The 17,365-nt window shown below is 32.4% G+C and overlaps 1 protein-coding gene across 4 annotated transcripts; it reads left to right on the forward strand.

Annotated features, from left to right (window-relative positions):
* Positions 1–1,552: 1,552 nt before the first annotated feature.
* On the forward strand, positions 1,553–15,909 carry Syx6 (Syntaxin 6). 4 transcript variants are annotated; one of them, XR_015822323.1, is made up of 7 exons: positions 1,672–1,833; positions 2,064–2,232; positions 2,992–3,087; positions 3,202–3,485; positions 4,863–4,957; positions 8,085–8,214; positions 14,832–15,909. XR_015822323.1 is itself a non-coding variant. In XM_088226475.1 (6 exons), the coding sequence occupies exons 1-6, from the start codon at positions 1,602–1,604 to the stop codon at positions 8,159–8,161; spliced, it is 735 nt and encodes a 244-aa protein (XP_088082601.1). In that variant the 5' UTR covers positions 1,553–1,601; the 3' UTR covers positions 8,162–11,632. The 4 variants fall into 4 exon arrangements, 2 of the variants coding, with proteins under 2 accessions (XP_088082601.1, XP_088082600.1); XR_015822322.1 differs by lacking the exon at positions 14,832–15,909 and adding an exon at positions 10,061–11,632; XM_088226475.1 differs by lacking the exons at positions 1,672–1,833; positions 14,832–15,909 and adding an exon at positions 1,553–1,615 and having other exon boundaries at positions 8,085–11,632.
* Positions 15,910–17,365: the final 1,456 nt, after the last annotated feature.

Raw genomic sequence — 17,365 nt, forward strand, 5'->3', positions numbered from 1 at the left:
ACGCATAACATACGTACATAAATATTTTGAGTTTGTCCAAATTTTTGTAGACAAGAACTGGATTCAACTCCCTGGGGAGCTGTTTATATTAACATATTACAACAGACATGAAGAACATTTAAGCGAATTTTGAATCCAGTTCTTGTCTACAAAAATTTGGACAAACTCAAAATATTGTTGATAAATTACCTGGTCCATAAAGAAGTATAGAAATTGAAAAAATAATATTTTCATGCGTTGCCTAGTATGTAGGTGAAATGATTCAATTGGATGAATCTCACCCGCATAAATAAAGGTTTCAGCTCTTTAACTTCACAAACATCAACAGATGAAAGCATTGAAGGAATACAGATGTTCTAATATAGGCAGAATGGTGAATGTTACACAGTGTGTAAAGTGGCCACTTACACCAGCCATTGACAGGTCATAAGCCCTGTAGATGCCTAGACTTCTATATTACCTTTGCTTAAATGTTCTTCATGTCTGTTGTAATATGTTAATACGTACATACTTCATCATGTCACCAAAATATTGAATAAAAAGACTCAATAGTTACTGTACACAATTTTAAAAAAAGTTCCCGATTGAAAGAACTTTAAAATAAAAAAAAATTATCAGCAATATTTTTAGTTTGTCCAAATTTTTGTAGACATAAACCGGATTCTTAATATATTACAATATTAATATACACCAACAGAGACGTAGAACTTCTCAAAGACGCTAATATGACCTGTCATTGGCTGGTTTTAGCGGCCACTTTACACACTGTGTATTCACCATTCTGTCTATGTTTGAACATCTATATTCCTCCAATTCTTCCGTTCTTCTAACTTCACAAAGATCAACAGATGGAATAATTTAAGGAATATAGATGCGGAAGTAAATATGCGCGTCCATAGCTAAACATGATAGGGAAGATCGAGGGAAAGCGTGGAGTTGGAAAGCGAAAGATGTCCTGTCTGAGGAACATGAGGAGCAGTTCCAGTTGGCGCAGGACCGGAATGCCTACTTTAGAGTGACCGCTAACGACGCGTCGGGGGACCTGATATGGCACATAAAGACGAAGACGTACGAACATAGGCAGAATAGCGAATGTTACACAGTGGGTAAAGTGGCCACTTATACCAGCCAATGACAGGTCATTAAGCCTGTAAATGCCTATATTTCTATTTTCCGTTTTATAAAATGTTTTTCATCTCAGTTGTAATGTACTAATATTTCTATATTTTATTTTATTTGATAGTCTGTAAGATGATTGTGATTTTTAATTGTTTTTTTGATCTCCAAAAGGTGTTCTTCAATATCTTGTTTGCCCTAATACCAAAACATTATATCGGTTTGGGGAATCAATGTGAGAATTGATAAAAATGAGCGGGAATGAATTAAAAAATATTTTTCGTTCGACATCTATGAGAATTTTTACGAAGCTTTATCAAATTTAACCTATGAATGTGTATCGTTAACTTGTAAGTATTTTATTTAGTTTGGTTGATTAACGAGAGAGTGTACTAATGCATACAACTTTTTGACAGCTTATTGTGTTATGGTTCTCAGACTGTCTGACCGATAATCTCAGAAACAAACCCTTGTGCGAGGGAGGGATGGAATGTGTGGGGTATTTTTCTTCTTGATTCGTGTGCAGGTATGTTCTGTCGATAACTGTTCGGGGTGGGTGAGCGTAAACCATTTCTTAGTGAAAAAACTTCAATTGGTTCACAGTGCATCGTTTTGATGTTAAAATCGCGTCAAATGCATCAGATTCCGCAGGCTTTCGGCCTACGCCCGTTTGATCACTGACATGACTTTAGAAGATCCTTTTTTCGTAGTAAAAGAGTAAGTTCAATAATTTATTTAGCAATAGACCGCAAATGGCTCCCCTTTGTATATTGTTCTTGTGACAATGGACACCTCCCACCGGAATGTGTCGATATTGATAAGAATTAGATAAATTTCTTATCGTCTAGCATTGTTTACGTGAGTATTGATTATTTAGGTTCCATTGCGCGAGGTAGAAACGTGTGTCATAGCGTCATGCGTGCTGAGGATGTTGTTTCTGCTTCCAGTGAAGTGTTCAAGGCGCTGAACAAGACTCGAGGGTTGTACCTGCGCTGGTTAGAGCTTGGAGACGCGTCAGCCGGACCGGCAGGGGCAGAGGCAGAGTGGACCACTACCGAACTCAGGAATGCTTTACGCAGCATCGAGTGGGATCTCGAGGACCTAGAAGACACTATCAATATCCTTTATAATGCTACACAATTCTCTACTTTTACTACTAACCCACATTCCTGTAACAGCAATGCATTTATTCACATTCTAATTATTTTGTAAATTTGTTTGTATCTCATATTATCCATCTCACTTTAACTTGATCAAAATTGTATTTCATTCTCGTTCCAGCTTAATACAATACAAATGAACTAACGAAACGAATCAGTGACAGAATAAGGGTTCAGCTCTTGCAGCTTAGTTAGTATATTTTATGCTGTATCAAGTGTTCAGTGGGACATGATTTTAGAGTGAGTTTGTATGAGCTCTTCAAATATTGAATTGAGGTATTGAAATGTAACACCTCAAATGAGGTGAGCTGTGACTAATGCAAAATGAATGACTGCGATCTGGGGGTTGCGGTCATGTATGATACACCCCATATACGCAACAAGCAACGCAACGCACAAACCCGCACACCACACGCAAAACACAAATGTTGCATCTATTCACAAAAAGTATTAAAATACACCCGTGTCTGTTGGTCCACTCATCCGCTGAATGTATGTGTGTTTGATGTTTTAGATGTACGCTATACTGCGCGAGACTCAAGTAGGACAAAGCGTTCAAAGTGGTACAAACATATTTTTTGTAGTGGAGGGACATTTTGCATTTGTGTATGCGACCTTTGTAGTGCCTCTTGTACTAATTACCAAGTGATTACTTATCAATATTCTTTTTGTGTGTATCTTAATATTCCTTAAGTTTGACCTTAACATATAAACAAGTATTGTCGAAAAGAATCCGTCTAAATTCAAGATTGACAATAAAGAATCAAGTAGTAGGCGATACTTTATTGAAAATACCCGTTTGGAAGTAAAGGTAAATTAATTTGCATTTCAGTTTGCGTACTGATTATTTAGTTATTTTACTGTGCGTTTTTGATACAAGTGAGTAATAATCATGCGCCAACCAACCAATATGTACGATCAACAGGATATGAAAGACAAGATGAACATTAATAGAGGGAAGGAACGTGTGAGGTTGGCGGAAGGACCTGGCAGTGTTCCTCCACGTCACTCAACCACCAAGTACTCCAAACTGCAGAACCAGACTGACAGTCCAAGCCGATACGACGAAAACTTCTTGGCTGATAACTCAGCTGTCCAGCAGAGGATGCTAGACTCCCAGGATGAGCAGCTCAATGTCATCAGCCACTCCATTGGCTCATTGAAAACTGTGTCCCGCCAAATCGGGGTAGAGCTGGATGAACAAGCAGTGTAAGTACTTTACTTTCGTCATCATACCCCGTCCTCATCTGATGGTGCATAGGGTACTGCATTAGTACATTAAATGCATTGTGTATCGATAAACTGTTATTTGAAAGTAAGGTCATTGGCCTTGTGCTTCAGGTGTCATTCCAGGAATATGAAATGTTGCAGCGCAGAACAGCCTTTTTAGCCAATATTTCATGTCGACCTTCCCAGGAATCGAACCCGGGACCTCAAGCATGGTAGGCGAACGCTTCAACTATTATCTCCACTCGATATCCTTATTCTGGATTTTTAATTTAACTTACTTGAAGTCAAATAATTAGTTGAATCTTAACCCATCACTAAAGCTTCCAGTTATGGAAGCTCAAATATATACAGAATGGTAAATGTTACACTCTATAAAGCGATCACTTAAACCAGCCAGTAACTATTCATAACCCCTCCCCTAAAATATACTACCCTAAAATGTGCTTAACTAAAAAGAAGACTTGTAAATATGTAGATTCAACTACCTAGATTTAAAAATACTAAAAATTCAGGTCATAAATGATAATAAGTTATGTTCTATGTTTAGATTTACTAATTGTTTTTTTAAGCAAGACCTTGTAAAAATATGTACTTATATACAGCTTTATTCTGATTACAAATCTGTACCTTAAAGGATAAACCAAAGGAGTCACATTGAACGAAATGTTCGTGAAAGTGATTGTTCAATTTCCAAAACATCATAACTTTTGAACCGAATAAGATAATTTCAACCTTTAAAGAACTTTCAATATAAAAGAATGTTTTTTAAAAAAATAATAGTACATATTAAATAGTGAGTCTTAGATTGCTGATCTTTTTTGCATTAAAAAAAAGTAGACTTCAGATTTTTATTTCAACTTTAAAAAAACATTTTTATAATGAAAGTGGACTTTGGTGTTTTATTCACATATAAAATAGCTTATTGCAATAATTTCTGTATTTTTGACTTCAAAATGGCAAAAAGTGGACTCCCGTGTTTTATCTTCTGAGGTACATATTTTATTTCTCTGTATTTGTAAAATCAATTAAAAACATATTACAATTATATGGTGGAGTACAAAATAAATGCCAACTCAATAAATAAATAAAAACTCTTTATTCATTTACTGGAAAACGCAAAATTGCATCATTAGGTTTGCTTAAATGGAGTCAATATTACCCGAACATTGAAAAACATTTCATTAGTATATGTTTGTGATTCACTCAATTGACTATAGTATTTTCACACTTACGAATTCGTAGCAGGGTATATAACTATAGACTAGTTGTAGAATGCTGTTCGAACAAGTATTCTATAAAACATCAGTCCCCCCCAAATATGTTATAATGTGGTTTGTTTTATTCATATTTTTACAGTATGCTGGATGACTTCAATAGTGAGCTAGAAAATACTGATTCTAAATTAGATTCTACAATGAAGAAAGTTGCGAAAGTTCTCCATATGTCGAATGGTAAGAAAAAATATGTTCATTTTCAGCATAATTTCGCATACATATTCAGTATTTTTATTTTGTGTTATCAAATAGATGATTATATACGTAATATAATTCATTTGCATTTTTTTTTGTTTTAAAATACATGTATACCATTTTTTATATTTCGCGATTCTGAAATTCAGGTATTTATTGTATTTACCATTTTGTTACTTGTTTTCTGTGCGGTGCGAAGTTAGATAATGATTTTTAATTGCATTGCGTTACATTTTTAATAGTTGGACACTTATCAGGTAAGAAGTAATGAAATATGACCCTGTCCATGTTTTTATCTTGTTCTTTTATGTAGATTTATATATTATCTAGGGTTGTGTGATAACTACCTGGCCTCGGCAAGATATAGCGCCAATTCTGTTTTTTGCCAGTATCACTCTTCGTCATTCGATTGTTTGACAACCATTGAAAGCAAACAACATTTTTATTTTTACAAAATATGTGGAAAATGAATATTGAGCCGTTGGAAATGAGATAAAATTAAGTTTATTCTTTTTTGCACTGTCAATTACATTTATGTTATCTTCACCATAAGGTTCCGAACATTAATAATGTTTTGAAAGATTTTCGCAATCGTGTTCTTCAGAAAGGATAAATAAATAGTTTTTTTTTGACCAAGGTGACAAGTTTTTTTACTGGTTATTTAATTTTGCCCCAAATAAAATATTTTTCTAGTCAAGGCTTAACTTATCATATGACCCTAAATCTGTACATATTATTCTCCTCCGTGTACTCAAGAACTATAAACAACAGTAATTTTTCTCATCAAAGCGTACTCGTCTTTGATAATAAACGTTTTATAAAATATTGCGATGAACATAATTTGCTTCATATAATTGTTGCGTATTGGTCTTTATATATTATTGGTCTGTCTTTAATTGCTAGTCTTTTCCGTATATTTTATATTAAGGAGTTATTTTATTTTATTGTCATTATTTAAAGTTCAGTAAATTTTTAACTAATAAAAAAGCAAGCAAAATAGGAACTGCTACCATCGCAAGGTATACAAATCATTCATTTTAAATAGTAAAAAAACTTCTGTGAATAATTTTTTGAATAATTCTCGGTGCCTAATGCGACGGATAAGAATTATTATTTGGGAATAAAAACAAAAATTTTAAAAAAACAGTTCGAACTTAACAAGCTGAATAAATTGAAGTGGCAAATTTATTTTATGATATATATTTTTTAATCATTAGTTTAAAATATTACAAATTCATAAAATATTTGTTTTTCAGATATGCTTTGTTTTTTTCCATTATGTAAAATAAAAACACGATTTTAAAAAGATATAAAATAATTGACATCAAAACTGCATTGCTTGCATCAATTAAAGCTTTATTCTACATTTCATGCATACAATTTCTGTACCGATAAACACAACAAAATATATATGAACTTTCCTTGTTCAGAAAATATTCTAAAGAGTTTTGTTGGCTCATTACTTAGATACTGGCAGTGTTTTTCCATGTGTAAACAGTGCTTCTTAGCAGCGTTTGGACAGCATTTCAGCATCTATTACATTCCAGAATAATGCTTGAAGTATCCTGACATAATGTTTGACAATTGAGGACCATTTTCACAAAGCGAAATATCTACAAAAAATTTAATTTTCAGTAGAAGGTTTTTTATGATTAAGAATTAACTACTAGGATTTTAATAAAAACGGAAATACTGTTGTATAGAAATTCTACATCTTAACTCATGTACTGGAAATCAATAATATGGAATAAATGGAACCATTCATTAAGAAATCCAAACTATCACAAAAACGATGTATTCGCACATTTTGTGATAGGAATGTATAATAATAATGTTTGGAAATCCCAGCACGTCTTGCAGCTACAGAGCACATGGACGGTTGGGATTCTAGTTCCTCGTCTCCAATTATGATATATTACAATTATGATATATAGAAGCTAGATAACATCACGTCTTGCAGCTACAGAGCGCATAGACAGTAAGAAATCTAACCCCTATTTACATTTTTATTTTTAAACATTTTATTTGACAATGAAGTTTAGAGTTTAAGTGATATTTAAAAAAAAACTAAATAAAATGCAAATTTATAAAAATAGAAGTTAGATTACAACAAGTCTTGCAGCTACTGAGCGCATGGATGGTTGAAATTTTATACCCCATTTACTAAATTTAGATATTTGATAGTTGATAACATTTACATAATATGATAGCTAACATCATAAAAAGTCTTGCAGCTACAAAATGCATCGACGAATTTGAGTTGATTTTTGTTAAGAATATAACATTATTATAACGTTTTTTTGTTATATTTTATATGCCTACATATATTTATGTATAGGTATGTTATATCTGAAATATTTTTACATTATTTTATTTTGAATCTTGAAATAAGCATATTCTTATGTGTGCTCTAATAATAACAATGTACATATGTTTCATTTATAAGTTGTTTGACACATATTTATCAACCTTCTGTTTGAAATTAGTTTTTTTTTGTTCTTAAATGTTTTTCCCCATATCATTTTTTTTTATTGCCTTAAAACTGAAATTTGTGACTTCGCCTGTTTTCTAAATGGGAGTCTGATTTAAACGTTTTCTCTGGTATTGTGATCATGTTCATATTGGCTTTGATAAAAAAAAATCTAAATTTGTTTTTTTTTTTTTTATTGATAATATTATACGAAAATATTGTATTGTAAAATATTATTTGCTTATATGTTAGCACTTTTAATTAATTTAGCATCAAATTAAATTTTAATCCAATCCTATTCAACTCGCTGCAACTTCACACATATAGTTTTTTCTAAAACTCCTATAGAAGAATCGATTTCCGTCAAAAAACACATTTAGTTTTTTTTTGTAGATATTTCACTTTGTGAAAATGGTCTTCTATTAAGACATTATGTTTAGAATTGAATTATCTTCACAAAATGAAGATGACTGAAACTCTTTAGTTCCTCTTTAGGAGAACCAAATATTGCAAAATAAACTAGCTTGAATAAACAGATTCCTAACTAAATTAACACACTGTGTTCATACTTTTGTTGCCTTTTTAACTGGATCTTTCTGTGCGAAGTGCATGTTGTAATATGTATTTTCTCTATTGCAGATCGAAGACAATGGATGGCCATAGGTATTTTGTCAGTAATACTTATCGTCATAGTTATAGCATTTATGTTGATGTGATTCAAACACCAATATAAGATTATAATCCAATATTTGACGGAAGTGATGAAACGGTAAACAATTTTTGTCATTGTTTATTTATTGCTTTATTTATTTAATATATAAAGGACTCCTATTTGATCTAGAATTATATTAATGGTCAGCCGATCGCAAATTCCCACGAAACATGTGCATATTAAGAAGAAGCTGAAAATGGAAATAAACCATTAATATTCAAATGTAATATAAAATGTATTATTATTTTTATTGAATCTTAGATTCTTTGTATTGTTTACAGCAAAATGAAATAAGGTTTACATAAATTATCTATTAAATGTTTTATTTATATATAATTCCATACTATTGTTAGGACCAAATGGGATTCTTGTGTTGTATAGTTTAAATGTAGTTCTTTTTATTAATCACAGTTTTGATGTTGAATTGCCCTAAGGACACAAATAGTCATAATTAATAATAATGCCACCTTTACATTATCTCGGATGCAAATAAGATTTATAGAAAACAATTACACATTCAAATACTAATCCAAAAAAAATTAGTTCTGATGTTTAACTCCTATCTTAAAAGATTGAAAAAATATTTTTTTACATGTTTGATGGTTGGAAAGGCTTCAGAATCCCAAACGAAAGTGTATTTTTTGTTTTGATCAAAGTTTACTATGAATTGTGTTAATGCAATTAAAAATGAAAATTAAAGTAAAGCAGTTTTAAATGAATGCGGTTTTACTTGTGCTTTAGTTCATGAGAAAAAATGAAATCATGTTTATCCTATAGGGTAGGGGTAGCCAACCGGTCGGCCGTAGTCATCAGGACTGCTGATCGCTACAAGGCAATTGGGGTATTCTAAACAAATTAAGTATTGTTACTCAAAAAACCCGATTTTCACTACTAAAAGGCAATCTTGTGTGTCCTCCTTCTATCAAATACCTGGGCACTTCTATTCGAACTTCAAATTCGGTTTCAAACGTTGGTGTTATTCTGGAAAGAAATTTGTCTTATACTTACCATGCTAGGATAGATGTGAATTCGGGAAAGATGGCTTTCCACAAAGTTGCACGCTTGGCTGAAGGGGGTTGTCTTTTGAAACATCAAAGGTCTATTATAAATTCATTTTCCTAGGCATCGTATACTATGCAGCTGGCTGCTGGGCACACCGATGTGAGTTGCAATATTTCAGGCAAATTATTTTAAGCGAATAAAGGCAACCTCGCCTGGTTCTTGCTAGAACATATAGGACATGCTCGACGGATGCACTCCCGGTTCTAACGGGCTTGTCCCCTTTGGGTCTGGAGGTACAGCGATGATCCGCAAATTTCCACTTAAAAAGAAAGCATTCCTCTGTTATTGGTGGCGTCCGTCTATTCCCAATTGAAGGAATGTCTCAATCGGTTATAAAAAAATAGTCTTTAAATGCTCTTCTTGATGCTTCATAATCGCGATTGGAATCTTCCTAAAGGGGGTTTGCCTTTTTTTCTTCCTTCAATCCGTCAGCGCTTAAAATCTTCTCGTGTTATCTCCGATCACTGGACTACGCAGTTTTTATCAGGTCATGGTAAATTTAATGACAAATTATTTGTTTTTAATATTGTTGATTCCCCTTCGTGCTGCTGCAGATATCATAATCAATCTTCTGAACACATCCTGCGATCTTGTCCCTTTCCCCCTCTTTATTTTTACTGACTGGAGCTTCTCGCTACTATCTTTGGCCCTGTTGGTCCTGTCGGATATACAGATCTGGTGGCTACCGAAAATAATTTCAAGACTTTTAAAAAGTTTTGTAATCGTTTCGGCGAATTGATCATGTCCAATCAATTTAATTCCAGTGAGTGAAGTCTTCACTTCCCCCTTTTCCCAATACAATGCAGTTCATATTATCTACTTCTGGATTACCTTGTTTCAGAACAAAGATGATAAGGCTACTAGATTACAGAGAGCTCCTCTCGGCAGCTTTTCTAGTTTGGCAACGAGCAATTTTTCTTTGTATGTGGGCACCGCCGAGAAGACTTATGTCCTCAGATGCGGTATGTGGTGGGCCAGCTGCTATAGAATGCATTGCCAAGAAAAGGGTTGATAAATTAAATGTGGCGTGAAATTAATTTTCAATACACTTGTAGCTTTTAATCAGGTTTGAATGTGTATAAATGTTTACCACACACTTTATATTTTAGTAAAAGTGATTGCTAATTAAATTGTTTCAAAATAGTGTTGGTTGTTGTCACATTTACTATTGTAATAAATATTTCAGATCATCTCGAAACATTCCCCTTGTATACAAATGAACCGAATCAAGTTTTGGCTATGAATAAAATAAATCTGTTAAACCTTCAATAAACTGATATAAACGCATGGTAGTACCTTGGTTTTCACACCTAATCTGATCTGTTTATAAAATGATTGAATTGACTCGCTTGATTGAATTTTCCATACAAAAATTAAATCATTTTCAATGATTGCTCTTCTTCCACAACATATAATTTATAGTAAATTGTAATCGAAAATAGTCGTACATATATCTACCTTGCTACTTGCTTGAAAGTTGTTTATGTTTACTATAATTCTATGAACTATTTAGAAGCTAAATATATCTTCATGTTTTGTAATGTATTTCTGTTTTATTTTTTGGAATTTGGTTGTTGCATTATTATATACCTTGCTCCGTGTAGGTTCAAGGTTTTTATTGACTAATTTTATTAGTTGTTTTATTGTTTACTTCTAAAAAAAGGGAACTTTTAAGTTTGAAACTTATCGCAACAGAGAGTGATAACATTTTTGAGAAGGGAATATAGAAATCTGGGCATTTACAGGGCCTATGACCTGTCATTTTTTTTTGTTGTTAAAGAAAAAAACCGTTTCCTAAAAGTTATAAATAACTTGTGCTGGAAAAATGGAAATCGAGTTGTGGTAGAGTGGGATTTTGAACCTTTGGCCCGTGAGTCCGTGTCCGTCTCGTGAGACCATGGGACCGCAACCCGGCTAGTTGGCTGGTTTAAGTGGCCACTCTACACATTGTCTAACATTCACCATTATAACTATGATTGAACATCTAAATTTCCTCAATTCTTCCTCCTGTTCACTTTTGTGAAGTAAAAAAGCTGAAACCTTTATTGACTTGATGAAGAGATTCGTCTGGCTGAATTATTTCACATATTAAGCAACGCGTGAAAATACTTTTCTATTTTTATCCTTTCCTTAAGTAAAAATATTTTTCTTTCTCTCTGTTGCAATAAATGTCCATCTTAATAATTCCCTAGGGAGTGAAATCCACACTGTTCTACGAACATTTGGACATATTCAAAATATTGTTAACTTCTAAGTATAGTTTTAAAAATAGCTGTAATTTGCGAGGATCGGGCGGGATGTTTCGGCTGTGGCCTATTTTTAGGGACTTAAAAAAGGAGATTAATGCTTATGTAAACTAGCATTTCCAGGCTGGTTTGGTGTACAAGTTAACTGCTCGTTAAAAATATAAAAAGATTTTATTTTTCCAAGGTAAACACATTTCTTTGTATTACACACATGAGACACTCATGAACATTGATGCATGTTCAATATTAAAAAGTAATAAATGCAATAATATGATATGATGTATAAAATCCTATAGAAGTAGTATTATCTGGTATATTATCTCAAAAATCCCTCGGGGGAGTCATATGGTTTTCTATGTACCAATATAATATTAAAATATCTTCATTGTTCTAACACCGATAGATTGAAAAAATTAAATCATTGCCCCATTACACAAGGAATATATTTTTTGTTAGCTAAAGATCTATTTAGCTCTCTCATATATTAAGTCTAAATAAATTGTCAATATCTCAGCCTCTTGTCAGCCTGTGCAAAATTTTATTTTGCTATTATTTCCCTTTCACGGTGTTCACAAAAATGTATTATTATTCTGGCTTGTAGACAATCAGAAGACATTTTTTAGGTACTGTGAATATGTATGTATTTATGTTTATATATGTTTGGGTATGTGGCATTCATAACTGGTACGTCTTAGTTCGTGCTAAATATAAAATAAAAAGATTGAATAATTGTCATATTTAATAATATATTAATTTTGAGAAGTGATTAATGTTTATAGATAACGCAACCTATGTAAGTTAAAGCGAACACATTACTCACACAGATTTATAGAAATACGGAGTGTTCCTTTTCGGTCCATAATATATTTAATTTAATTTGTATAATTTATGAATATATCATCGGTGTAGCGCAAGAAGTCATTAAGTAACAAATTCTTGTTTTTCAGTAGATTTCCTCCTAAGTTTCTATGCCTAAAATCTGCAATAATCATATAAAATATAAAGGTATTAAGCTTTTTTTTTTAGATTAATTAATATATTAAACAGCATTATTTGCACATAAAAGTATTTTTTTACTTTTTATTTATGATAAGAAAATCCAAAAAATAAATATTTTAATGACTTCTGCCAAAATTCATTAGTTGTGGAAACAAAATAATTATTTCATGAATTGTTAAGAATTGCAGCAATAAAAAGGACATTTTTATTCAGCAAAAATAAAATATCAAAAGTGTTTGTTTTGTCTGAAATCCTGTACAGATTCACCAAAATGCAATGGCTCTGTAATCCTCCATAGTTCGCCTCAACTTAAGTTGCGTAGCTGCATTTATAATACTAAGGCATAATATCAGTGGCAGCCATCAATATTATCTAATATCTATTATGTAATATCAATCATCCAGTTCATTAGTAAGACAGGTTTAAAAAAATTGGATTTAAGCAGTTTTATGTAGTAAATATCTTTTTATCTGATTGACTACTTAGATAATTGAAAAAAGCTATCAAAAAAATTTACATGTAATATAATAGTGATGTTACTTTGGTCTTTTTGAAAATATTCCAAATGTTCCACTAATAAAGTGTACATATTGCCAGTGTACGCTAACATCAGTTAAAAAATATAATTCGCAAATGATTAGGTATATTAGATTTCATGTGACCATTACAATAGTTTCTTTCTCATTAACTCTAAACTTGTAATTAAGAGATGTCTTACTAATGAACTGAACGGACACTGTGTCCAAATCCCTACTGTCTGTTTGAAATAGACAAAATTAAACACACTGAGTTTTTCTGGGTCATTATATCATCTGTCATTCACAATCTTTTCTGATGTTACATGGTTGGTGTTCAACCCAGATTAACGTCGCAAAAGAATGCGAACAACACGGTACTCAGAAAAACTTACTGTTCATCTGAACGACTGAAAATCTAAGAAGTTTGATGTATGAAATGATTTTCCAATCTGCTGAGTTTCTCAATATTAAAAAAATTCTATACTAATATCAAAATCAACCCTCTTCTTCCTTTATTAAACATATCGTCCTTTAGCTAACGTGACGCGTTAGTCATTTTTGTTATTTTTACAGGACAATAAAAAAAACTGCTTACTTTATTGAAAACTCAACTAAATTACGCATATAAATATATGAAAATGAAATGTCAATCCATAAACTGTCGCCTATTAAAAACTCTTAGTCTAATTATTCCTCTACAATTCAATAAAATAGCTGTTTTTCATCACCTGTAAGAAGAGCAAAAATGACTTACTTACTGTTGTTAGCTAATAAGGGATATGAAGGTTTGTACATAATTTTATATTCATACATAGATATCCATTTAATTGTTTATAAAATGTAAATAAATATAAGGATATTAGGTAATGTCAGAATTACGATAAAATAAATAATTATTTAAAAAAAATTACTTCTTGTCAATTATCTTCCATTCAGTTGAATGTAAGATTTACCTTTCATGTTTAAACACAATTACATTGAATACTAGATACGCTTTAATACACAGTATGCAACTGCTTTGCCATTGAGCCAAAATATCTCCATTAATGGATTATATTGTATACAGAAATTATTTGGCAATTAAATTTGATCATATTAGTGTACATATTTATTTTCTTAATTTTGACATAACCTTGATTCCTTAAGTTAATTATAATAATGTAAGCCTCGAGACAAACTTTGAAGCATTTTATTTATTGATTTACAATATTTTTTTACTAATATAAAGATCAAAATTGTCGGAAGCTAACATCTGTTCGGGGTTCTAGGAGCCTTCAAATGTCCCTTTTTCTTTTTTTTCCAGTTTCTGAAGCAAAGCACATTATTTTACCATCTTAACCTCTCCCTATACTAAGTTTTTTTTAAAATTTGTATTTTACATTTTCTTCTCGTGTGACCAACAACATAAATAAGGGCTTAGAGGGTTTACTCCCCCCATCGAAAAGTAATTTGCACTACATATAACAAATTTTAAAAACCCCGTAGGTACTTATTGGGCCATTTAATATTTCTGTAATGTCAATTAAGTTCAACAAATTTTACTTTATAGAAATGATACTGACTGTTAAGACTCAGTAGAAAAACGTTTGTAGCATGCTGTCCTATCTATGGAAAGTAATATGCAAGGCTTAGTTTCGTTTTTTAGGTGTAGTTGTGGAAAATTGTATTTTCTGATTCTTAACTATCAATTATTATCAATCAAATAGACTTAAGTGCTTCTCAATTCAAGTGGTGATTTTTCGTTTACCTTCATTAAAAATATGGAGGAATACGATTTTTGATTTTATTTATGTTGTGCCTCAAAGTTTGTCTCAAATAAAATTTTATGTTACAAATTTTATTTTTTAAGGTGTCTAGTGTCAAATTCAAATAAATCGGCAGTGGAATATCATATCAATAGTACAAAGCTTATGTGACTGATGCTGCACTATAGCCGAAATAGAGTTATGTATACATCACTTTTCTCAGAATTTTAAGCTGCGTCATCATGTGAGCACCTAGGGATATCAGATGTAAATTTTGCAATTTACTGTAAAAAATGCTCCATGTCGGCGTACATAAAATCAAAGGATTTCATCATACAAAACGAGAAACTTCAGACCTAGGGAAAATTGAATACAATAAATGTTTTCTTGCGCATGCTAAAAATTGGAGCATTCAATTGTACTGCAAAGTGGATGGACCAATGGGAAGAACTGATCGAGAATAACCTGAAAAGAACCTCTATCGTCACATGCGGAGTTATTTCAGAAATACAAAACCTTAAAAAATCATAGCGCTGATAACACGACATACAATTTTTTTTTTTAATTAACGGTTAAATCATCAGTCTTACGCTTCAGGTGCTAGTCCAGGCACTATGAAATATTCTAATGTAAAAACACATTTTCTTATAAATATTTCATGTCAACCATCTCGGGAATCGAACCCGAGACTTCTTGCATGGTAGATAAACGTGGTGACCACTACACCACGAGGTCGGCAATTCTAATTTTTATTGAACAAAATCAGACTCTTCTGCAAAACTCACTTAATGGCGCATCAATAATTTTGCCTTTTCACTGTTGATATAATCTCGGGATCTAGTAGATCAATTAAATGTCTTATGGAGAGGTATTATTATACTAAAAAACTACAAACAAATAGTCATGTTAAATGCCTATGTAGTGTTTTCACCAGCTACAAAATTATCCTGATTTGTTTGTATTTGATACTCGATACCACATATTACATACATTGTTGACTTCTAGACAATTGTAATATTATGTATTTGGTTGAACAATCTACTAAAAGTGACAAATTATTGAAAGATGTTTTAAGATTTAAAAATTTAAATGAATTAAATGTATCGTTAGTTGTTAAATCATGTTTAGTTGACAAAATTGATGTTTTTGTATGTATATAATTTTAAAATTAAAAAACTACCAAAAAACATTTTTTTATAACTTATTCCCATAACTTCTGTGAAGCGTTTTAATGTAGTATTAATTATATTTACAAGATGGGATTAACAGATTGAGAAGAATGAGTTTTGAAAGTAGACCTTACAGAAGGCAATAAATTTTTCCAAATGGTAAACCAAATTTAGAAATAGGAAGAAAGTAAATAATAATAATATGTTATTCTTGTTCTTTGAACCGGGGTCTGTGCTATATACGCTACTGTCGTCACTGCAATTTGTGAAGATCTATTGTGATGGGTGCCCGTGAATTAATTCTCGCCCTCCAAGCCCAGGTCTTAAAGCCTGGCTACTGTGTGGAAGGCAAGAATTCTCATTTTGCTAAATCTCCTCCCCCATGCCCAGATCCGTCAAGTATCGGGCTACTAGGTAGGGGGCCAGCTCTTTAACATCCCTAGGTTTAAACAGTGGTCCCCCGAGGATGGGGCTTCTTTTATAATACTAAGCATGCATACAGGTGTTTCCTCATCTGCACTGCAGAACCTGCATCTAGAAGTTTCAGAAAGTTTCATTCTAGCTAGGTGTTTGTTCAATCTGCAGTGCCCTGTAAGGGCTCTAGTGTGAGCTTTATTGGGTCGAAAGCAAACCTTTGCGAGTACCCCTGAATCTATTACAACAGAGATGAAGAACATTTTAGAGAAGGTAATATGGAAGTCTAGGCATCTTCAGGTTTTATCACCTGTCATCGGTTGGTTTTAGTGGCCACTTTACACACTATAACATTCACCATTCCGCCCATATTTGAACATCTATATTCTTTAAATTTTTTCATCTGTTGATGTTTGTGAAGTTAAAGAGGTGAAACCTTTATTTATGCGGGTGAGATTCATCTAATTGAATTATTTCACCTACATACTAGGCAACGCATGAAAATTTTCTTCTAAAATGTTTTTCATCTCTGTTGTAATATGTTAATATTAACAGCTCCCCAGGGAGTTAAATCCAGTCCGTGTCTACAAAAATTTGGACAAATTCAAAATATTGTTAATATCCCTTAGTCAGTTCCTTTGCCTGGTGCTGACTAGGTACTTTGTGGAAGAGTATTATGCTCTACTTCCTGGCCCATGACCTAAGCTCATTACGAGGAGCACATTTGGGCAACCCACGGTAGGGCTCGGAGCCTATTGCAGCTCTCTCAGCTCCCAGCTTTGCCAATTCATTAACTGCCTCGTTACTGTCGATGTATGAGTATTTAGGCACCAAAATAATATGTTACTAAATCTATTATAACAGTTATAGTCGGGTTGTGGTCCCGTGATAGAGTAGCGGACTCCGAATCAGGGGTCAAAGTTCAAATCCCACTTTACCGTAATTTGATTCACATAGTTGTAGTCTGGTTATTAACAATTCATCGGGATCGTAGAACAACAACAGATATGCGAAAACTTTCACATTGACTTTTTTATATTTTTTTATTGAAAAAG

The sequence above is a fragment of the Micrasema longulum genome, unplaced genomic scaffold, assembly GCF_059751315.1.
Source record: "Micrasema longulum isolate JH-2025_06_02 unplaced genomic scaffold, ASM5975131v1 h1tg000435l, whole genome shotgun sequence".
Taxonomy (NCBI): Eukaryota; Metazoa; Arthropoda; class Insecta; order Trichoptera; family Brachycentridae; genus Micrasema; species Micrasema longulum.

Excerpts from the sequence above, each read along its gene's own strand:
- Syx6 (XM_088226474.1), top strand. The coding sequence starts at position 1,799 with ATGACTTTAGAAGATCCTTTTTTCGTAGTAAAAGA. Across the intron at positions 2,233-2,991 it reads AGGACCTAGAAGACACTATC|AGTATTGTCGAAAAGAATCC; the intron begins AATATCCTTTAT and ends AACATATAAACA. Across the intron at positions 3,088-3,201 it reads ATACCCGTTTGGAAGTAAAG|GATATGAAAGACAAGATGAA; the intron begins GTAAATTAATTT and ends TACGATCAACAG.